Source organism: Aethalodelphis obliquidens, unplaced genomic scaffold, assembly GCF_003676395.1.
Source record: "Aethalodelphis obliquidens isolate GAN/ISIS:26980383/991018 unplaced genomic scaffold, ASM367639v1 scaffold118, whole genome shotgun sequence".
Lineage (NCBI taxonomy): Eukaryota > Metazoa > Chordata > Mammalia > Artiodactyla > Delphinidae > Aethalodelphis > Aethalodelphis obliquidens.
In genome coordinates this window covers 2,315,064-2,331,803 of record NW_020838062.1, presented here as the reverse complement: position 1 = coordinate 2,331,803, position 16,740 = coordinate 2,315,064, and the positions used below count along the sequence as shown (strand labels likewise).

Below are 16,740 nucleotides of genomic sequence, written 5' to 3'. Positions count from 1 at the left end.
GCAGGGATGTCAGGCCGACAGAACTTGCACTCCTGGGCTGTGCTCAGACCTGGCTGTGCCCAGAGGCAAGCAGCCAGCTGCCCTCAGCGGGCCCAGGGTTCGGGCTCGTCCTTGGAGGAGGGAACCAAGTTGAGTCTGTGATTGCATACTCACAGCTTCTTGTAATCCTCTGTGGTCATCCTGTAGCCGGAGGAGGAGGGGCGGGGAGGCCCGGCAGTGCTGCAGAGGCAAGGAATTTCTGTGAGTCCACCCGCAGGGCCCTCTTGCTTCCAGATTTGCCTACGTGGCCCAGCGGGCATGTGGCAGGTGGACAGGGGGTGCTGGCGCCCTTTCCTCTCTGCTCTCAGCCCTGCCAGATACCCAGAACAGCTGTGCAGAGCAGCCCTCTTGCCACAGACCCCTCAGCCACCTTGGTCCTGCTTTTCTGATGAAGCCCAGGTTCAGCCCGGTGCCAGCTCAGCCCGTCGGGAAGAAGGTGGCCTAAAGCACACAGCTCAGGGCAGGTATCAGCGAGTCAGGGCTCCCACCCAGCCTCCTCCCGGTGCCTCTGTCTCAGTGACCTTGTCTCAAGGACAAGGGCACTGGTAGTGGTCCAGGGCCTTGCCTTACACAGGAAGACACCTGCCACCCACCCCCCCACCCCCTCAGTGACAGGCAGAGGACTCTCTCTGGCCTGAGCGTGGCCTGGGCCCTCACACCTCTCACGGGCCAACTGGCCAGCACCCTGTGAACACACCGTTTTGGAGCTCCGTTGGCCTTGGGTAAGTGCTGCTGGGGCTGAGACGAGCTGTCTACAGGCTTGGTGAACACTCCCCTGAAAGAGAGCCCGGGAGAAGCAGCACCGTGAGACCCCTGGGAGAAGCTGGGGGCAGTGCGGGTGGGCATGGGGAGGTGGGCAGGGTCCTGTGGTCACCTACCGGATGATATAGCCGGTGGGAGCCCTCGCGCTCGGGGGCCTGCCAAGGGAGAAGAAGGATGGTGTGAAGCCAGGCTGCCCAGTGACGGCAAAGTGGGTTGGCTGCTGGGTGTCCCAGTGCAGGCAGAATGAGGGGAGCGACAGTGGCCAGCTGCTTCGCAAGAAATCCAGCCACGCCTGCACCCCTAGCTGGGCTACCTGTCCTGCTCTGCCTGTCTCCCTCATGCCCCCCAAGAAAGGTACCCCAGGCCGATTCTTCTGGGCCCTGGCTCACAGCACGTGCCCAGGAAGGGCATTTATACAGAGGTGTCCCCTCCAAAGTCCGGTTTCTCCCTGTTCTGACAGCCTTCCTCCCCTCCCCTCTCAGAGCTGACCCAGCTCAGGCTGGAGGCTCTGTGCTCAGAGGTCTGGGGCTGAGGCGACGTCAGGCAGAGCCCCTAACCTGATCTGACCCCCTACTCTGCCCAGCCCCCTCCAGGAAGACTCATGAGGGCCCAAGGGGCAGAGCCAGGCAGGAGCCAGCCGCCCTTTCCTTCCCGCTCCGCTTGAGCCCCCCTCCCCCAGCCCGTGCGATGCCCACGTCACAAGGCTTGATGGAAGTTTAGGACCGGAAGGCACGGCCAGGGCTTGGTCAGTGCCTGGAAAACATTAGACTCCATGTGCTGGGCACCTTCCGCCTGGGCGGGGGCTCAGAGGACTCGGGTGAGGGGTGTGGGCAGGCAAGAGCTGGTAGTGCTGGGGAAGCAGGGCTGTGAGTTCTGGGATCAGAGGCAGGAGACAAAGACTCGGCAGATGGCTCTTCTGTCCAGGAATAGGGGAGCTTGGGGCTGGAGCAGCTGGGAGGGCAGTGCAGAGCCCCAGTGTTCTCCATCCCCATGGACCCTGTCCTTAACAGGGCATGGCCTCCTGGAGGTGACCAAGTTACAGGAACGCTTGGAGTGGAACCCGAGAAAGAAAGGTCACTCATCCCACGTGTTTTCCAAATATACTCCCAAACCAAAGCCCAGGCTGAGAACTGCACCCCCAAAGTAAACATACTCTCCAACGAATGGATTATCTTTGAACTGTGCTCAGGCTCTGGCCAACTGCCGCTATCACAGTCCGCAATTCTCTCTTTCACGCTCATCTCTCTACTCAGGACGTGCCCGTGTTCCTGGTGAGGATGTCAGTTCCCTGAGGAGAGGGTTGTGTACTCTGTGCCCAACACAGGACCTGGCAGGTAACAGGTGCTGAGTCATTGAGAGATTACGGGCAAGTGCATAGTTGCCGGAGGGAGCCCCTGTGGCTAGCAGTGAACTTGGACGCCTGCCTTCCAGCTGCTGCCACTGCCTGTACCACCACCCCAGGAAGGCACTGGCCCTGCACTCAACTGCTAACTGCTGGCTCTCTGAAGCAAGGATCAAGCCTGAATTGAGGGGTCCCCCTAACCCTAACCCCGCACTTCTCAGGAGTAGTTCCTCCCCATACGGGCAGGATGTGCCCACCCTTCAGAGCCTCCCTGGATGCCATTATGCAAAAGTCCTTGAAACAGAGAGAAGAGCTGGTTCCCCTCGGCCAGCTGTCAAGATATGTCATCTTGAACTTGGGAGACAGTTGGGGCAAGTGTGTGAGTCTCCCCTGGCACTTGACAAGTAAGCACGTCTTAGAGCAGAATTTGCATAAAACTGAAGTTGTCCAGACCTGTGGGTATTGCCCTTTTAAAAATGTGCCTGGGCTTCCCTGGTGGCGCAGTGGTTGAGAGTCCGCCTGCCGATGCAGGGGACACGGGTTCGTGCCCCGGTCCGGGAAGATCCCACGTGCCGTGGAGCGGCTGGGCCCGTGAGCCGTGGCCGCTGGGCCTGCGCGTCCGGAGCCTGTGCTCCGCAACGGGAGAGGCCACAGCGGTGAGAGGCCCTGTGCCTGATAATGTGTATTATGCAGAATACGCATTTGCTTTTATAATCCCATATGCTCTGGCAGAACTTCGCATTTTGGAGCTAAGACTTTATTATTATGCTCAGTGACAATTTTGATCCCAGTTGACAGCTGAAGCCATGGACCTGGACCCAGTGACTCCTGCACTCCTTTTCCCAGGAAGGAGCAGAGTGGAAAAGCCATCCTTCCTGTGGAGTTCAAATGACTCAGCGTCCGCCAAAGGCTGCAGCGCAGGGCCCACCCACCGGCCACCTGGGCACCACTTCTTACCTGGCCTTCGGGACCTCCCCAGCTGAAGAAAAAGATATGGCACGACTCCGGCCCGAGGGCAGCTCGCTGAGGAAAGAGGGGACACAAAAGAGGGCGGCCACTACATGTACCCCAGGAACTTGGCCCACCGTTCCCGTCTCACCTTCTCCTTCCCTGGCCTGCGTCCACGCACGCCCTGGCAGCCGCGCCTTTCTCACCCTGTGACTTAGACTGAGTGTGGCCCATGGAGTGCCACCCCACGCCCAGCCTGTCGCTGCCGGCCCTCCTGGCCTCCTGGACTTACAGGGTGTGGCTCTCCGATTCATCCTGCTTGGTGATCCAGCTCTTGTCCCCCTTCAGCGTGGTCCGAACCTTCATCTGCTTGAGGACATTATTGCGTTCCTCCTCACCTGGTGGGAGAGGCTTCCCTGGTGGCGGCAAGGCCAGGCAGCATCAGAAGTGGAGCCCAGCCCCAGGACGCCGAGGCCTCCTTTCCAGCCCTCCCAATACGTTGCTGTCACTCGGCTGCCCAGGCAGTGCTGTGCCTTGCAGGGCAGGCCTGGAAGGAGGCAGCCACGTACCAAGCCCAGGACAAGAGGGCACCCAGGCCTCACCTTTGCTGCCTCCTCCGAGAGCTGAGATACTCATGGTGTTTGCTCTGAACGTCCCTTCTCGGTGGATTCAACAGGGCTCCTGGGGGCAAAGGCAAGCACATGGCTTGTCACTTCATGCATTTATAATGGCTCGTGGGTCACCGTACGGTCCTTGGCAAATTGAGACCATGCAGACTGTCCTTTGGGTGGAGTCTGGGCAGAGGCCGCCGCTGGGCTGCACACTGGGAAGCATGGCATGGCCTGCCAGGGGCTCTCTGTTGGAGAGATGGCTGAGACAGGCAGACCACCAACTCTCTTAGAAACCTCTGATGGCCAGACTCCCGCCCAGCGAGTGTAGGGGAGGGGTGGAAGCAGTGGCCGACACTGGTGGACCCAGGAGGAGGAATGGGGGAAGGAAGGGTACAGGCTGGGGGACGGTCGCTTTGGGGGACCGTCTCTCTCACTCCTTAGTCGTCATCTGACAGACCTTGAACGGGTCATCTGACCTCTCCAGCCTGACCCAGTGTCTACCCTTCAGGACTGCTGGGAGGACAGAAGGCACCACTGTTCTTGCAACTGCCCAACACTCCCCAGGACAGCAAAGATCGCCGTGACTCTCAACCTATCCTTGTTGGGAGAGACCCTCGCGGGTCCTTAATCAGCACAAGCACAGCCTGGAGGTGTCAGCCCCGTGTGGTTCGGGGGTTGGGTCCATCTCCGGTGGGGAAAGCCTGGGGCCCCACTGCCAACTCCTAGTGACCCTCGGGCACGAGGTCATGTTGGGGAAGAAGGGAACGTCCTGTGCTCTGCTTTCTCTTCCTCTCTCTGTCTTTTCGCCCTGCCCTCCCCCATTGTCTCCTCTCTGCCCTTGAGCCAGGCGCTGCCCTTCTGCGGCCCGTGAAGGGGGGGCCGTCATGGTCCCCGACACCTTCCAGCTCCAGGAGGCGCTGGGGTGAGGAAGTCGGCTCTCCAGAATGGGACTGGCCCAGCACGGGTTTAGTCAAGGCAGTGACCCTTGGGCCTCAAGCTAGTGGGCGTGGCAGGAAGCAGGGGCCCTGGCTCTGCCCACACAGTCCTAAGGCACAGCCACCTCCCTCTTAGGGGCCTGCCCCCCTCTGGGCCCCTCCAGGGCCAGGCCCTGAGCAGCCGGGCCATGCTGCCAGCTGGCAGAGTCCCGGGAATGTTTTCACGGAGGTCACGGGCATACTAAAACGGGCAGGGCAGAGGGCCAAGAGGAAACCAAATTTGCCCCGTCAGCAAGAGCTGGATTTCCCATAAACTGCACCGAACGAGCAGCCCAGCAGGCCCGAGCCCTCTGAGTGCCAGGAACGGCACCTCATCACTGCGAACAGGAGCCCCGCGTGCCTAGCCCTGCACCAAGGCTGCCACGTCAGAGTTCTGTTGAGCAGAGCTCACTCCATAGGTGACCGTCGGACCACACTGCCCAGCTGCCCCATCCCAGCAGCCCCTGGAACGGCCCCACTGGGCCGCCTGAGATCTCAGCCCCTCCGTCTCCTGAGGCTGCTGACTGACCGCGTGGCCTTGGGGGAGTCCCTCACCTCCTCTGGACCTTAGCTCATCAGTTTCCCCTCAACAAGCCTGTTGGCCATGTTGCCTAGAAATTTTCTGTCAAATCAGAAGCAAATAAGCCACTTACTTCCAAAATCAGGGCAGATGCATGAACATGCAGAATGACAGAGGCAGAGGGGCCACTGGGGACCCCCAAGCCAAAGGGGCAGGGACGCGCCCGAGAGCCCACAGCAAGGGCTGGCTTTACAGCTTCCTGTCCCACCTCACCAGACAAAGACCAGGACCGGCGCCTCATCTCAGAAGTCAAGTGTCTTTTTTCATGGAACAAGAAATCTGAGTCAGGAAGTAGAGTCTCCTCATGGGACTGAAGAAGAACGCAGCGCTTCAGGACAAGGAGACTTTAAGGTGATGAGTCCCAGCCAGATGGACATGACATTTGAACCTATGTCCCGGCTGGACAGCTGGCTTCTCCCTCCACCTCACTGCCTGCCTTCCCTCCCCACAACAGCGCTGGTTCAGGCTGCAGTGACTTCTGCCTTCCTCCTTGGTCCACTGGTTTCCATCTGTGCCTCCTTCTGGCAGCACTCATCGGCCCCTGATCCCTCCTGCTGGTCCCCCACTGTCTCCAAGACTGGGGGCAAACTCCCCAGTCCTCCGACCCAGCCACTTCTCACACCTCAATGTCAACAGTGCGCTCCAAGCGGACCACATGCCTCAGCATCCCTGGAACGTGGCCCTGCGAAGTCAGTCCCCGCGCCTTTGCTTATGCCGCTGGGCTGGAGGCTGGCGGGGGCCGTGCTCCTAACTTATCCGATAGCGCCACCGCTCCTTTGAGCCAGGTCTCCTCTCAGACCCACCATCCATTCCCCTCCTCTGACCCTTCTCAGAAAGCAGGGCAAAGTAGCCGCCCAATCCGTGGGCAACCAGAAAACCCTCACTGCAGACACGAGCAGCTTTGGAGGATGGGGGGTGGACCACTCAGGAGGGCATTTCCTGGCGGCTCTCAAACACTGCTGGCGGGCAGGTCAGTCAGGGCATCTTTCTGGAGGACAGGTCTCCGCGTGCGTCAAAAGCTTTGGAGAGGGCAAGCTCATTGATCCAACAGTTCCCCTCACAGTAACCTCTCCTAAGGATTCAAGTGCATAAGTACAACACAGTATACAAGAGGGTGTCATTCCAGTGTAGAATATGATGGTGAAAATTTGGCAATAATCTAAATTCCCAACAGTTGTATTTAAACATATTATGATCTACTGTTCAAGCAGATGATATGTGCCCATCACAAATGATATTGATATATGCGATATTCTACAGATAGAACTACCATACGACCCGGCAATCCCACTACTGGGATGCTTCCATTTCCTTAAAAATACAGTTACATAAAAATGCCCAGGAAAAGAAACAACTGAAAGGACATATACAAAAATAGTTTGCAGAAGCACCCTTGGGAGCAGGCTCAAAAACACAGGAGACACAGCAGCAGAGAATGAAGGCGCTTTGCACGTGCAGAGGCTCTCTGCTCCCTCCCTCACTTGGGGAGAACTGACCAAGCATCGAGGACCCACACCACCCCCTCCAGCCTGGCTGACTGGAGCCTTGGTCCTGCCCGTCCATGGGGCCTTGGGATGTGGGGTCCCAGCATCTAGTCCAGGCACCAGGGCAACCCGCCAGCAGTAAGTATACCATCGTCCTGCTTCACTGTGAGCAAACTGGGATCGGGGAGGTTGGGCAACTGGCCCCAGGCCACACTTCCAACACTTTCAGAGGGTGGCGGGCCCAGCTAGAATCTGGGCCCCAGCTGTGGCTGCACAGTAGCCCTGCTGACCCCACACACGACATCACGGAGTGCTCCTTGGAGCAAAATCCTGGGGTCCAGGCAGCTCACCACCAGTATGATTCCTGCAAAGCACGGCACATGGTCCCAGCAGCTGGCTCACACCTGCGGCAGGGAGAAGACTCTTGGACTCAGGCCAGCCATGCACACGGTGCCTGCCTGGACTCTCAGCCTCACTACCAACTCCGAGCTCCTGACTCCAGCATCCTCTCTGAGCTGGGCAGCCTTCGCCCTGCAGCCCCGGACTCTACCCTCTCCACGTCCAACGTGCCAAGGTCTCTTATGCCCAGGGCTTGCACCTGAGACGCAGGATGCAAAATTCAAGAAGACCTGGGAAGAGAGAAACTGTTCTGCACCTCCCCACTCACCCCACGCAGAAGGTGGAGAAAGAGGCAAGATGGACGCTACATCACTGGAATGTTCCATCTCCAGCGGCCTTCAAAAGTGGGGCAGGAGGGCTTCCCTGGTGGCGCAGTGGTTGAGGGTCCGCCTGCTGATGCAGGGGACGCGGGTTCATGCCCGGGTCTGGGATGATTCCACATGCCGCGGAGTGGCTGGGCCCGTGAGCCATGGCCGCTGAGCCTGCGCGTCCGGAGCCTGTGCTCCGCAACGGGAGAGGCCACAGCAGTGAGAGGCCCGCGTACCGCAAAAAAAATAATAATAAAGTGGGGCAGGAGTCCTCCCAGCTGCCCAGGCCTTCCAGTCTTCCTCTTCGTCTGGGCACTTGGGCTTCTCCCAAACCGTCCTAGGCCCTCCTGGCGCACGAGGCCTGCCATCAGGAAGGGCCCCCCAGCCTGACAGCAAGCCCCGCCCAGCAGGCTCACGGCTCTGTTCCTCGTCCCTAAGGGGCCTCACACGGCTGCAGTGCTGTCCCACTCTCTGAGCCCCATCTGTGAAGTGGTGCGGAGCCGCCAAGCCCGTGAACCTACTCGCCGGCTCTCCTCTTGGCAGGACGCCTCCAAGCCAGAGCGTGTGCCACTGCTGGGATTTGGTGCCAGTTCTGCCCCATGCCATGGCTTGGTGTCTGGATGCTGGTGGGTGTCCTAACCTCCCAAATGGCCCATGTGAGCCCCGGTCTAGTCAGGGCAGCCGCTCTGTGCGCCGTTTCAGGACGATGGCCCCACTTCTACCTTGAGAGGGAGAAGTCTTCTGACTCTTTAGGAATTCTCACATCGCCTTGCCCAAGGGCCCGGCCTGGGCCACCAAAGGAACGGGTGGCTTATGTGCCACCTTCTGCCGCAGCTATCCCTCATGGCACAGCCCTGGATCCTCACTAGATGTAGCCTCACTCGGCAGGACCCCTTCCCATGCTAACTCCCAGGGAAAGGGCTTCCAGCCCTGATTGGATAGACAGAAGCAAGGAGCCGATGAGGGGCGTGCACGGAGCCTGTGGTCCCGGCCACAGCGAGCCTGGTGGCATCAGAGGCCAACAGAGCTGATGCAGGCAGACTAGCATGAGGGAGGGATGTGCTGTGCCTCCAAAATGAGAAAACTAACTCAGAGAAAGTTTTCTAGAATCGCCGGCCTGCCTGACACCCCATGTCGTGCACATCCACTTTCCCAAGCAGGCCTCTGTGCGTCTCCCCTCGCAGCTACCAACTTGACAAATGGCCCCGAGCTTCAGCCCAGGAGGCATCTCCCAGAGGCGCCCTCAAGTTCCCCTGGGGCTGCTCTCCCCACACCTTTCCCGGCTCCCCCCGGCACAGCTGGGACGGGCTGGCTTCTTCCGGACAACAGGAAGGACACCAAGGACGGGCCTGAGAACGCAGGCAGTCCCGCCCCCCGGTCCCTGCCCAGGATCCTTGTGTGAAAGGAGATGGCGGCTGAGAGACTGCTCTTGCCCCACCCTGGATGGCAGTGAGATGAGTGGGGGGCAGCGCTGGATGCCAGGCAGGGACCTCCTAGGTAAACTGCGACGGAAGAGGAACAAAACACTTTTAGCCGTGCTTTCCAGGAGCACAGGACACCGTTTCACACACAGGAGCTGCAGCCAGAGGGCGCGGCTGTTGGGGCTTGTCTGCAGGTGCGTATGCTGGGCGCTGGCCACTGTGAACAGGCAGGCATGGGTGCGCCACTGGCAGAAGAGCGAGGGGCAGGGCTTCTTCCCCAGAGGTGAGCTGTGACACTCTGCACCCAGGGAGCTGACAGGAAGCCCGGCTGTGTTTCCTCACATGTATCGACCTTCTGCGGGACCCCATCTCTGGCTGGCAGGGATCAGACGCGATTCTGTCTCTTGGCACCAGAGCCCACGGCTCAGCTCCGGGCAGACTCGTTAGGTGTGGTCACAGTGTGACCCACGCAGCCAAGCCCAGTGACCAAATACAGATGTGACGAGGACATCTGGAAGATGTCATTGAGGCTTCGGGCCCCCCGGGGGCTGGTTGCTGGGCCAACTTTAGGCCGTATTTCAGTAAAGCTCTGTCTGCGAGCATTTTTATGCGGCTCGGGGGCAGGGACTGCTAACAGCCGCAGGGCCCCGAATATGGCCTCCCCCATCACTTCAGCAGAGACATAGCGCTCCTATCTGGGGCGGGAGGGAAGAGGTGAAGTGGCGAAAAGTCCCTTGTTTCCCAGCAGCTTGTTCCTGAGACGGGCGGACCCAGCCAGTTCTGATGCCTTCAGCTGGGTGCTGTCGGGGGGTCTCAGAGAAGACAGCTGGCCTGGGAGGAAGGAGACTCCTTCCTTCCATGGGGCCTTGGCTCCAGATGGGGTGTCATGACTAAACCATGAAGAAACAAAACCTGCCAGGGGGACCTCAGCTGTCACACCTGTCCCCTCTGGCCCTCTACGACAAACAGCCTGGCCAGAGTCCCTCCACGCCTCCCTCCTGGCCCAATTCAACCTGGGGGCTGCCCTAGTGTGTAAGTGCCCGTGAGAGGCCCCTCTCAAGGCCCTTCAGGGTAATGAGGTGTCCCAGAATTGGGGCAGTCTGCACCACCAGGGGACGGGTGACACCAAGGCAGTCAAAGCCCACCCGCTGGAGAGCCCTGGCTCTACCCAACGGGCAGCAGGTGCCTTCACCCACCCTGTCCGTCCTTAGAGAGCTTCCCTCTACAGTTGGCCTGGCAGCCCCTTGAGCTGAAGGGGGCAGCAGAAACAAAAGCTGACGGGGCAGTGGGGACACTGCCTGCTCAGAGATGAGCTGGCCAGGCCCATCATCTGTCCCTTCACAGGAGGGGCACACATGCTGTTTCTTCCAACTCAGGTGCAAAGGAAAGAGCAAGAGACACGGAGTCCCAGTCCTGTTCTGTCAGAAAAGGTCACCGGACATGTCACTTACCCCCTGTGGCTGAAGATGAAGCCCCAGCTTCAAAGCGCTCCCTGACCCCTGCCCCTGGCCGTGGGGGTAAGGCACAGGCTTCAGTGCGGCTCATCACCAGGGCCACAGCCTCCTGTCCTTCCTCTGCAACATCCCCGGAGGTCAAAGGTCTAGCGCCGTAGGGAGGGCCCAGGTTGCGCTGGGCTAAGGAAGGCCTGGACCCAGATGAGCGACGCTGAGGCCCCAGGCAGGACGTATGAGGGGGCTGGGGACCCCTGTTTGGGTGTCCTCGTCCAGTCCTTTCTCAGGGCACACACTTGGCTGGGTGTCAAAGTCTGGACCCAGGCTGACTTACGCCAGCACTGGGTCAGCTGACCTGATTCCCCAGGCCAAAAGGGCTGGAACGATCAAACGTCCCATTTTATGAGGAGTCTCCTGAGAGCACGTCTCATGAATGAGGACATCCTGGTTCCCAGTCGCAGCAGCCGGCAAGAGGACAGCCAGCAGACGGGCTGCTTTCCTCCAGGGGTTCCTGGGATCCGGAGATGCTCAGCAGCGGTCCAGGGGGAAGGGGCCCTTCAGAGGCCTTCCAGATCGATGGCTGAGCAGCTGGGTTATGTCCAAGCCCCTCAGCTGGCTGCACAGCACACAGCTCCCGGGAGCCCTGGCTGGCCTCTCTGGCCTGTGCGAGCGACAGAGTGGAGCATCTCGCCGGCCCGTGATGCTCCAGTCCCAGGCCTCCTGCCCGGAAGCCAAGGGGTGGCAGGAAGGAGGCGTACCACATGGAAAAAAGAGCTGGAGGAGACTTGGGTTCCAGAGAGGGAAAATGTAATATGGAAAAAAAATGCATTGACTGGGGGGGAGTATTTGTAAATGTGCTTTACAGGTAAATGACTTCTGCATGAAAGTCTGGAATTTCACCTCCCCTCATCCCACCCCCAACACCCCAGAATCTAGACTTCTCGGCGTCAGCACCAGAGGGGCCCTGGGAGGCAGACACCTGAGGCTGGTCAGCTCCCTCCGGGCGGTGGGGAGCTGGAGCCCCAAGAGGACAAAAGGAGCCACAGCCACCCAGCCACACGCCACTCCTGTGCCCATTTGCTAGCGCTCAGCCGGCCAGATACGAGGGCCAGCAAGGGTTTCCGGCAGGACCCTCTGAGATGTCTCTGTGGAGGCCAGGGGGCTGGGCGGGGCCGACGTGCTGGGGACAGCAGGGCCCATGCATGGGCCTCACCCCACGCAGGACCCTTTGCCGGAACCACGCACATGAGCTATTCCCAGGGCCGCGACCTCCCCTGCCGTGCCAGGAGAAGGGGCCCAGACAAAGCCCAGGAGCCGTCTTGTGGGGCCTGGGCCGGCTCTGTCCCTCCCACCACACACCCCAGTTGTCTCTGCAGCCCGGAACCAAGGTGGTCTTAAGCTCATCCCAGTGGGGCAGGGATGCTATCCACATCTGCACACAGACAGTCAAGGGGGTTGAAAGGGACCCAGGGGTCATTGGAGCCCACTTCCACCCCACACAACTCTTCCCACCCCAGGAATACCCCTGCACCCTCTCTACTGCCACCCATTCAGCCTTTGCCAGAGCAGGCCTGGTGACAGGGAAGTCCCTTCCATTTTCCCCTGACTGACACTGGCCAAGGCTGATGCCTTCTGTCCTAGTCACAGGTGATCACGAGTGGCGCTGCCCTCTCCCTTCCCACCTTCCTGTCCAGCCCAGACCCAGAGTCCCCTGAGCTCCACCCCGACCTCTTATCGCTGTCCGCACTTCTGGGTGAGAATATGGAGACCCGGAGAGGAGAAAGTGTTTGCCCAAGGCCACATATTCATTTATTCCATAAGCCTTTAGAGAAAGTGGAAGCCAGGCTAGGTGCTGGGCAGACAGGCAGACAGGAGCCTAGAGCGGCACCGCGTTTCCCAGGAAGGTGCCCTTGGCTCGGGCCGTCTGAAGGAATGAAAGAATGAGTAGGAGCTCACTGGGCAGAAGCGATAAGGCAAGTCCTGGTTTTTTGTTTTGTTTTGTTTTGCTTCTTTCAGTCTGAAAGCGGGCGCTGCCTGAGGTAAGCATTTACACCAGGGATACCCGTTCTGCTGCTGGGAATCCTCGGGCCTGCTCTCTGCACCATCAAGCTCCGTGGGAAACTGACCTAGTCATCAGAAAGTGGCGAGCTGAGCCAGTGATCACGGGGACCAGATCAAGGCTGCTGGACCGAGCACCCGAGGTGTGCCCACAGACGTGGCCAGGGCCAGGGGCTGCCAGAGACAACCAGCAGCAGCGTGGGGCCTGCGCACTGGTGGCCCTGGAGGCCAGGCCTCCTCTTGGACCCAGGGTGTGCCACACAGCCCCACAGCCACCTCGGCTGCCACCACCAGCAGCCCCAGTGCCCGGCTCCCTCTTGAAATGGGAAGTGAGCACCCTCCCCACAGGAAAAGCCTAGGCAGTGTTTCTGAAAGTGGCCCCTGGGTCCCTCTGGCATCCAGGTCACCGGGGACGTGGGCTTAAGTTGCAAATTCCTGTTCTCCCAACCCCCATTAGACTTTGAGAATGACACCCACAGGGCCTCTCGTCCTTTCATTTTCCAGTCCCTTCTCCACGCAGCCCTGCCCCTCCTGCTTCCCTACCCCTGTCCTCCTCAGCCCTCAGTCTGCCCTGGGCCCCAGCGCCAAATACGGACATGCGTATCTGTGAGCTAAGGTAGCCTGGCTCTGTTCCTAATCCTCAAATGAGTATTGAGTTCCTCCCTGCGCCTCAGTTTCCCTTTGGAAAAATGAACTGACACCAGCCCTGCCCACCTCCTGACCCTGCCATGACCACTGGAAGGTGACAGTCACACAAGTACTCCCACGTCAACTTCCCCCTTCCTGAAGAAAACGATCAGAAATGTTCACACTGGGGGATGCAGATAAGGGAGTTCTTGGTACCATTTTTACCACTTTTCTGTGAGCTTTTGATTAATCCAAGATAAAAGTTAAAAAGAAAAACATTGAAAATTGTCAAAGAAAGCAAATCAGATGTTAGTAGGCATCCAGAAATGACCCAAGAATTAAGTGTTCTGTAGCAAATCACTGAACTGTGGGTAGACACAATATGCATCGTCGGCATAGACTAGCAGCGATTTTAAAACAGTTTCTCCTCAGGTGGGGAGGCCACAACCCTCCCAATCCGGCCTCAACCCCACTCCTGGCGACCACGGCTCCTGCAGGAGGACAGCTCTGACAGCATACGGGTGACAACCTGGGGCCTCCAGAGCTTTCGTGACGCACTCAGGTTTGCACAACTAGACAGTGGCCGAGCTGGTGTCTTAACGCAGTCTGACCTCCGAGCCGCGTTCTTACCGCTAGGCTGTAAAGGCGCCTCTGTGTCCCATCACACACCCTACGACCAGCCATCTCCCGTCGCCACTTCACAACCCTCAGCAGCAAAGATGCCAGCCTCTCCTGAGTGTCACTTCAGGCGCATGGGTCCCTGCATGGCTGCTCTTGTCCTGGCATCGGCCAGCTCTCTATGGGCGCAGCAGGAATGGACGCAGAAGCCCTGATGGACCCCAACCTTAGGGGCCCGAACACCCGGGTTGCTGCTCACGGTCCTGTCCAATGCCAGGGGGCCTGGCTTTCAGCAAGCAGAAAGCAAGCTGGTGTTACGCATGAGCTGGCACCTTATGAGCTGTGGCTTGAAGCAAGATCCAGACCAAAGGGATCAGTCAGCCGTGGAGGCTGAGTGGGGATGGGAGACGGCAGGCTCCCAGAGCGCACTGGGCCAGATCTGAAACTTTTTTGGGCATGCAGCTGAGGGCAGTTTGGGGACCGGGTGCCAATGTCTATGTAGCCAGGTCCCAGGCCCGCTGCTGGGGGCCCAGAGTCTCTGTCCTGCTTGGTCTTAGAAGGCCACAGGGGCGCTAAGCAGAAACGCAAGGCAGGCTGAAGGAGGCTGAGGTGAAGCACTGGCTGCTCCTGGGGTCACTGCACTCCATCTGGAATCTGGACTCGAGTTGGCGAGGAAAGGAGGTTGGACAGTTTCTTTACTGAGCGCCTGTCTCCTTGGGGCAAGGCTTGCCCCTGCTTTCTCTCCAGCGCCCCGCTGCCTAGCTCCGGGTGGAACATCGAGGGCTTAGGGAGTTTTTTCTGATCCTCCCCTACCCCAGACTCCCACAGCCCCTCGGGCTTATGCCTCCTCTGTCGCTGACTTGTGCGTGTCCAGAGGGTGGAGGTGAACAGATCCCCACACTTGAGTACAGAGCCCCCAGCCCGGCCCCGGCTTCTCAAGGCCAGGCCAGGAAGGCACACGGGCTGGGGCTGGGAATTGATGGAAAGTGGGGGGAGGGCAGGTGAGGTGGATCCTCTCCTTCTCATCCTGGGGTGGCCCAGGGGTGATGAGGTGAACAGGCCAAGTACCAAGGCCTACCTGCAAGCTGGCTCCTGGTCTGTGCATCCACCTCCCGGCCACTTGCTTCTAAGTGGTGAGCAGGGCCTCTGAGCTGCCCCCTGCCGCCTTCCACCACAGCTCTAAGTGACCTGGTGAGGAGGGAGTGGGAACCCAGAGCCACTCCCCACTGTCCAGGCCTATTGGCCCATGGGGCCCTGCCCCCTGTCCCCAGCCAGGTACCACGATCAGAAGTCCAAAAGGCCATGAGGCCCAGGCACGACTGGGTCCAGGTGCCAGAGGCCTGAACCACCGCTAGGTGGGTTGCGAGGGGCTCTCTCTCAGGGTTCGCTGAGTGGTCCTGAGATGCGGCCTTCCACGATGTCAAGACTAAGTGCAAATGGCTCAGTGCGAACACAATTCCTAACGCGCCTCAGATGTCCCAAACCCCAGGCACAACCACCACCGACCTCATCTGAGACCCCAGCAGCCCCCGGTGGGAAGCGACCTAGTGTCTTACCCCCTTGGACCGTGGAGCTGCTGCCTGGGTGCCCCCGGCTCAGAAGCAGCAGAGTGGACAGAGCAGCTGAGCTTTCAGTCTCTTTCCAAGGCAGAGGTATCACTCTGCCTTTCCAAAGAGGACAAGGCTCTTGGCTCCCCTGCCCCCATGAAACAATCCAGCCACAGAGCCTGCTCACTGCAGATCCCGTCGATAACACCCAGCGGCGCTTGATTCGGCGCCTTCTGTCTGAGAAGCTACCTTCCCAGTGGCCCTTCAGGGACTGCCCTGTGCCCAGCACATGCTCATCACAAGCAACCGGTGAGCCTCCTGCTCTGGGCTCCAGGGTGAGCTGGACTCTGGGTCTCAGTTTTCTCATCTATAAAATGGACACAGGGAGAACTAGCTGACGTGAGACAGCACCCTGGGTCCAGGCCATTTACTAACCATCAAACCCTCTCTTCCAGAAAGAGTGAGGACGCCGGGACCAGGCCAGCCTTAGGTGCCTCTCTCCTTAGTCTCTTTGCTCAAAGTGAAAACCAGAAAACTAAGTACCCTGCCTCAGCCGGCGGAAGCCCGGGAGGGATGCTTAGAGAGGGTGAAGGTTATGGATGGGGAAACTGAGGTCCTGAGTTGTCCCTGTCACCCGGCTCAACACTGGCCGGGTTCCCCGCGCTGACTCCGCCGGCCGCGCCAACGGCGACTCGACAGTCCTACCTGGCACAGGTGCCCAGCTCGCGGGGCGGGCGGAGGGTCGGGCGGGCGCGGGGCGCGGGCTCCCTCAGGTGGGCAGCGCCGGCCGGGCCGGGCAGCGGACGCGGGGTGCGAGGCGCGGCGTGGAGCGCGCAGGGCGGCGAGGAGGAGCGGACTGGACTCCGCCCGCAGGAGAACAAACAGGTTTTCTCCTGCGCCTGAGCCTCGCCCCTCGCCCCTCCCCTCGGCCGGCCCCCTTCCTCTGCCCTCTCCCGGGGTAGGTAGATGCGCCTGGCACATTCCGCGCATTCTCCCGCCAGTGTCCTCGGCCCGCCCGCCCCTTCCCGGCCCCGCCCCGCGGGGCTGCTGGAGAAATCAAGGCCCGGGTTCCCCGCACCGAGCCCAAAGCGAGCTCCGGAAGGCTCTGCCGCGGTGGAAAACTTCCAGGCAAATTCCTCCGGGCTCGCGGCCCCGGGCTGGGAGGCCTCCGCCACGTGAAGAGCCTGGGCTGCCCAGTTGCGCCCCTGCCCGCGCCCGACGCGATCTGGCCCCCGCTCGGGGCGATGACTTGCACAGATGCTGCGGGTTAATTCTGTCGAGAACTACTGTTCCTAGATCCATTTTACAGATGGAGATCCCAGACAGGGGCGGGGAGGGGGGCTGGGGGCTGTCGGCTGAGATCATGCAGGAAGTCCCGGAGGCCGGGAAGGAGAAAAAAGTGGAAAAGCCTGCTCCCCGGCCGCGCCTGAGAAGTTCTCACCCTGGAAAACCATCCTGGGGGGACTTGGGGTTCCCAAGACACTGCAGTGAACACCCTGTCAGCCAGCCAGGCCACCCCCACAAGCCGGGTGGGGAGACACAGGCAGACCCCGAGGGCCAGTGCAGTTTGA

The 16,740-nt window shown here is 60.1% G+C and overlaps 1 protein-coding gene across 8 annotated transcripts in view; it reads right to left on the bottom strand.

The window, feature by feature from the left end:
• The window catches only part of ZNF185 (zinc finger protein 185 with LIM domain), a 69,567-nt gene extending 53,561 nt beyond the window's left edge, over window positions 1-16,006 (bottom strand). For 7 of the 8 annotated variants that reach the window (XM_027098055.1, XM_027098060.1, XM_027098054.1 and 4 more), the window contains exons 1-7: window positions 15,875-16,006; window positions 3,694-3,772; window positions 3,384-3,507; window positions 3,101-3,166; window positions 918-956; window positions 737-814; window positions 154-219 (exon numbers count right to left, since the gene is read on the bottom strand). In XM_027098055.1, coding sequence (XP_026953856.1) covers window positions 154-219; window positions 737-814; window positions 918-956; window positions 3,101-3,166; window positions 3,384-3,507; window positions 3,694-3,727 — 407 coding nt within the window. In that variant the 5' untranslated portion in view covers window positions 3,728-3,772; window positions 15,875-16,006. The remainder of the gene's footprint in view (window positions 1-153; window positions 220-736; window positions 815-917; window positions 957-3,100; window positions 3,167-3,383; window positions 3,508-3,693; window positions 3,773-15,874) is intronic. The other variant, XM_027098061.1, reaches the window with a different exon arrangement.
• Between the last annotated feature and the right edge of the window lie 734 nt (window positions 16,007-16,740).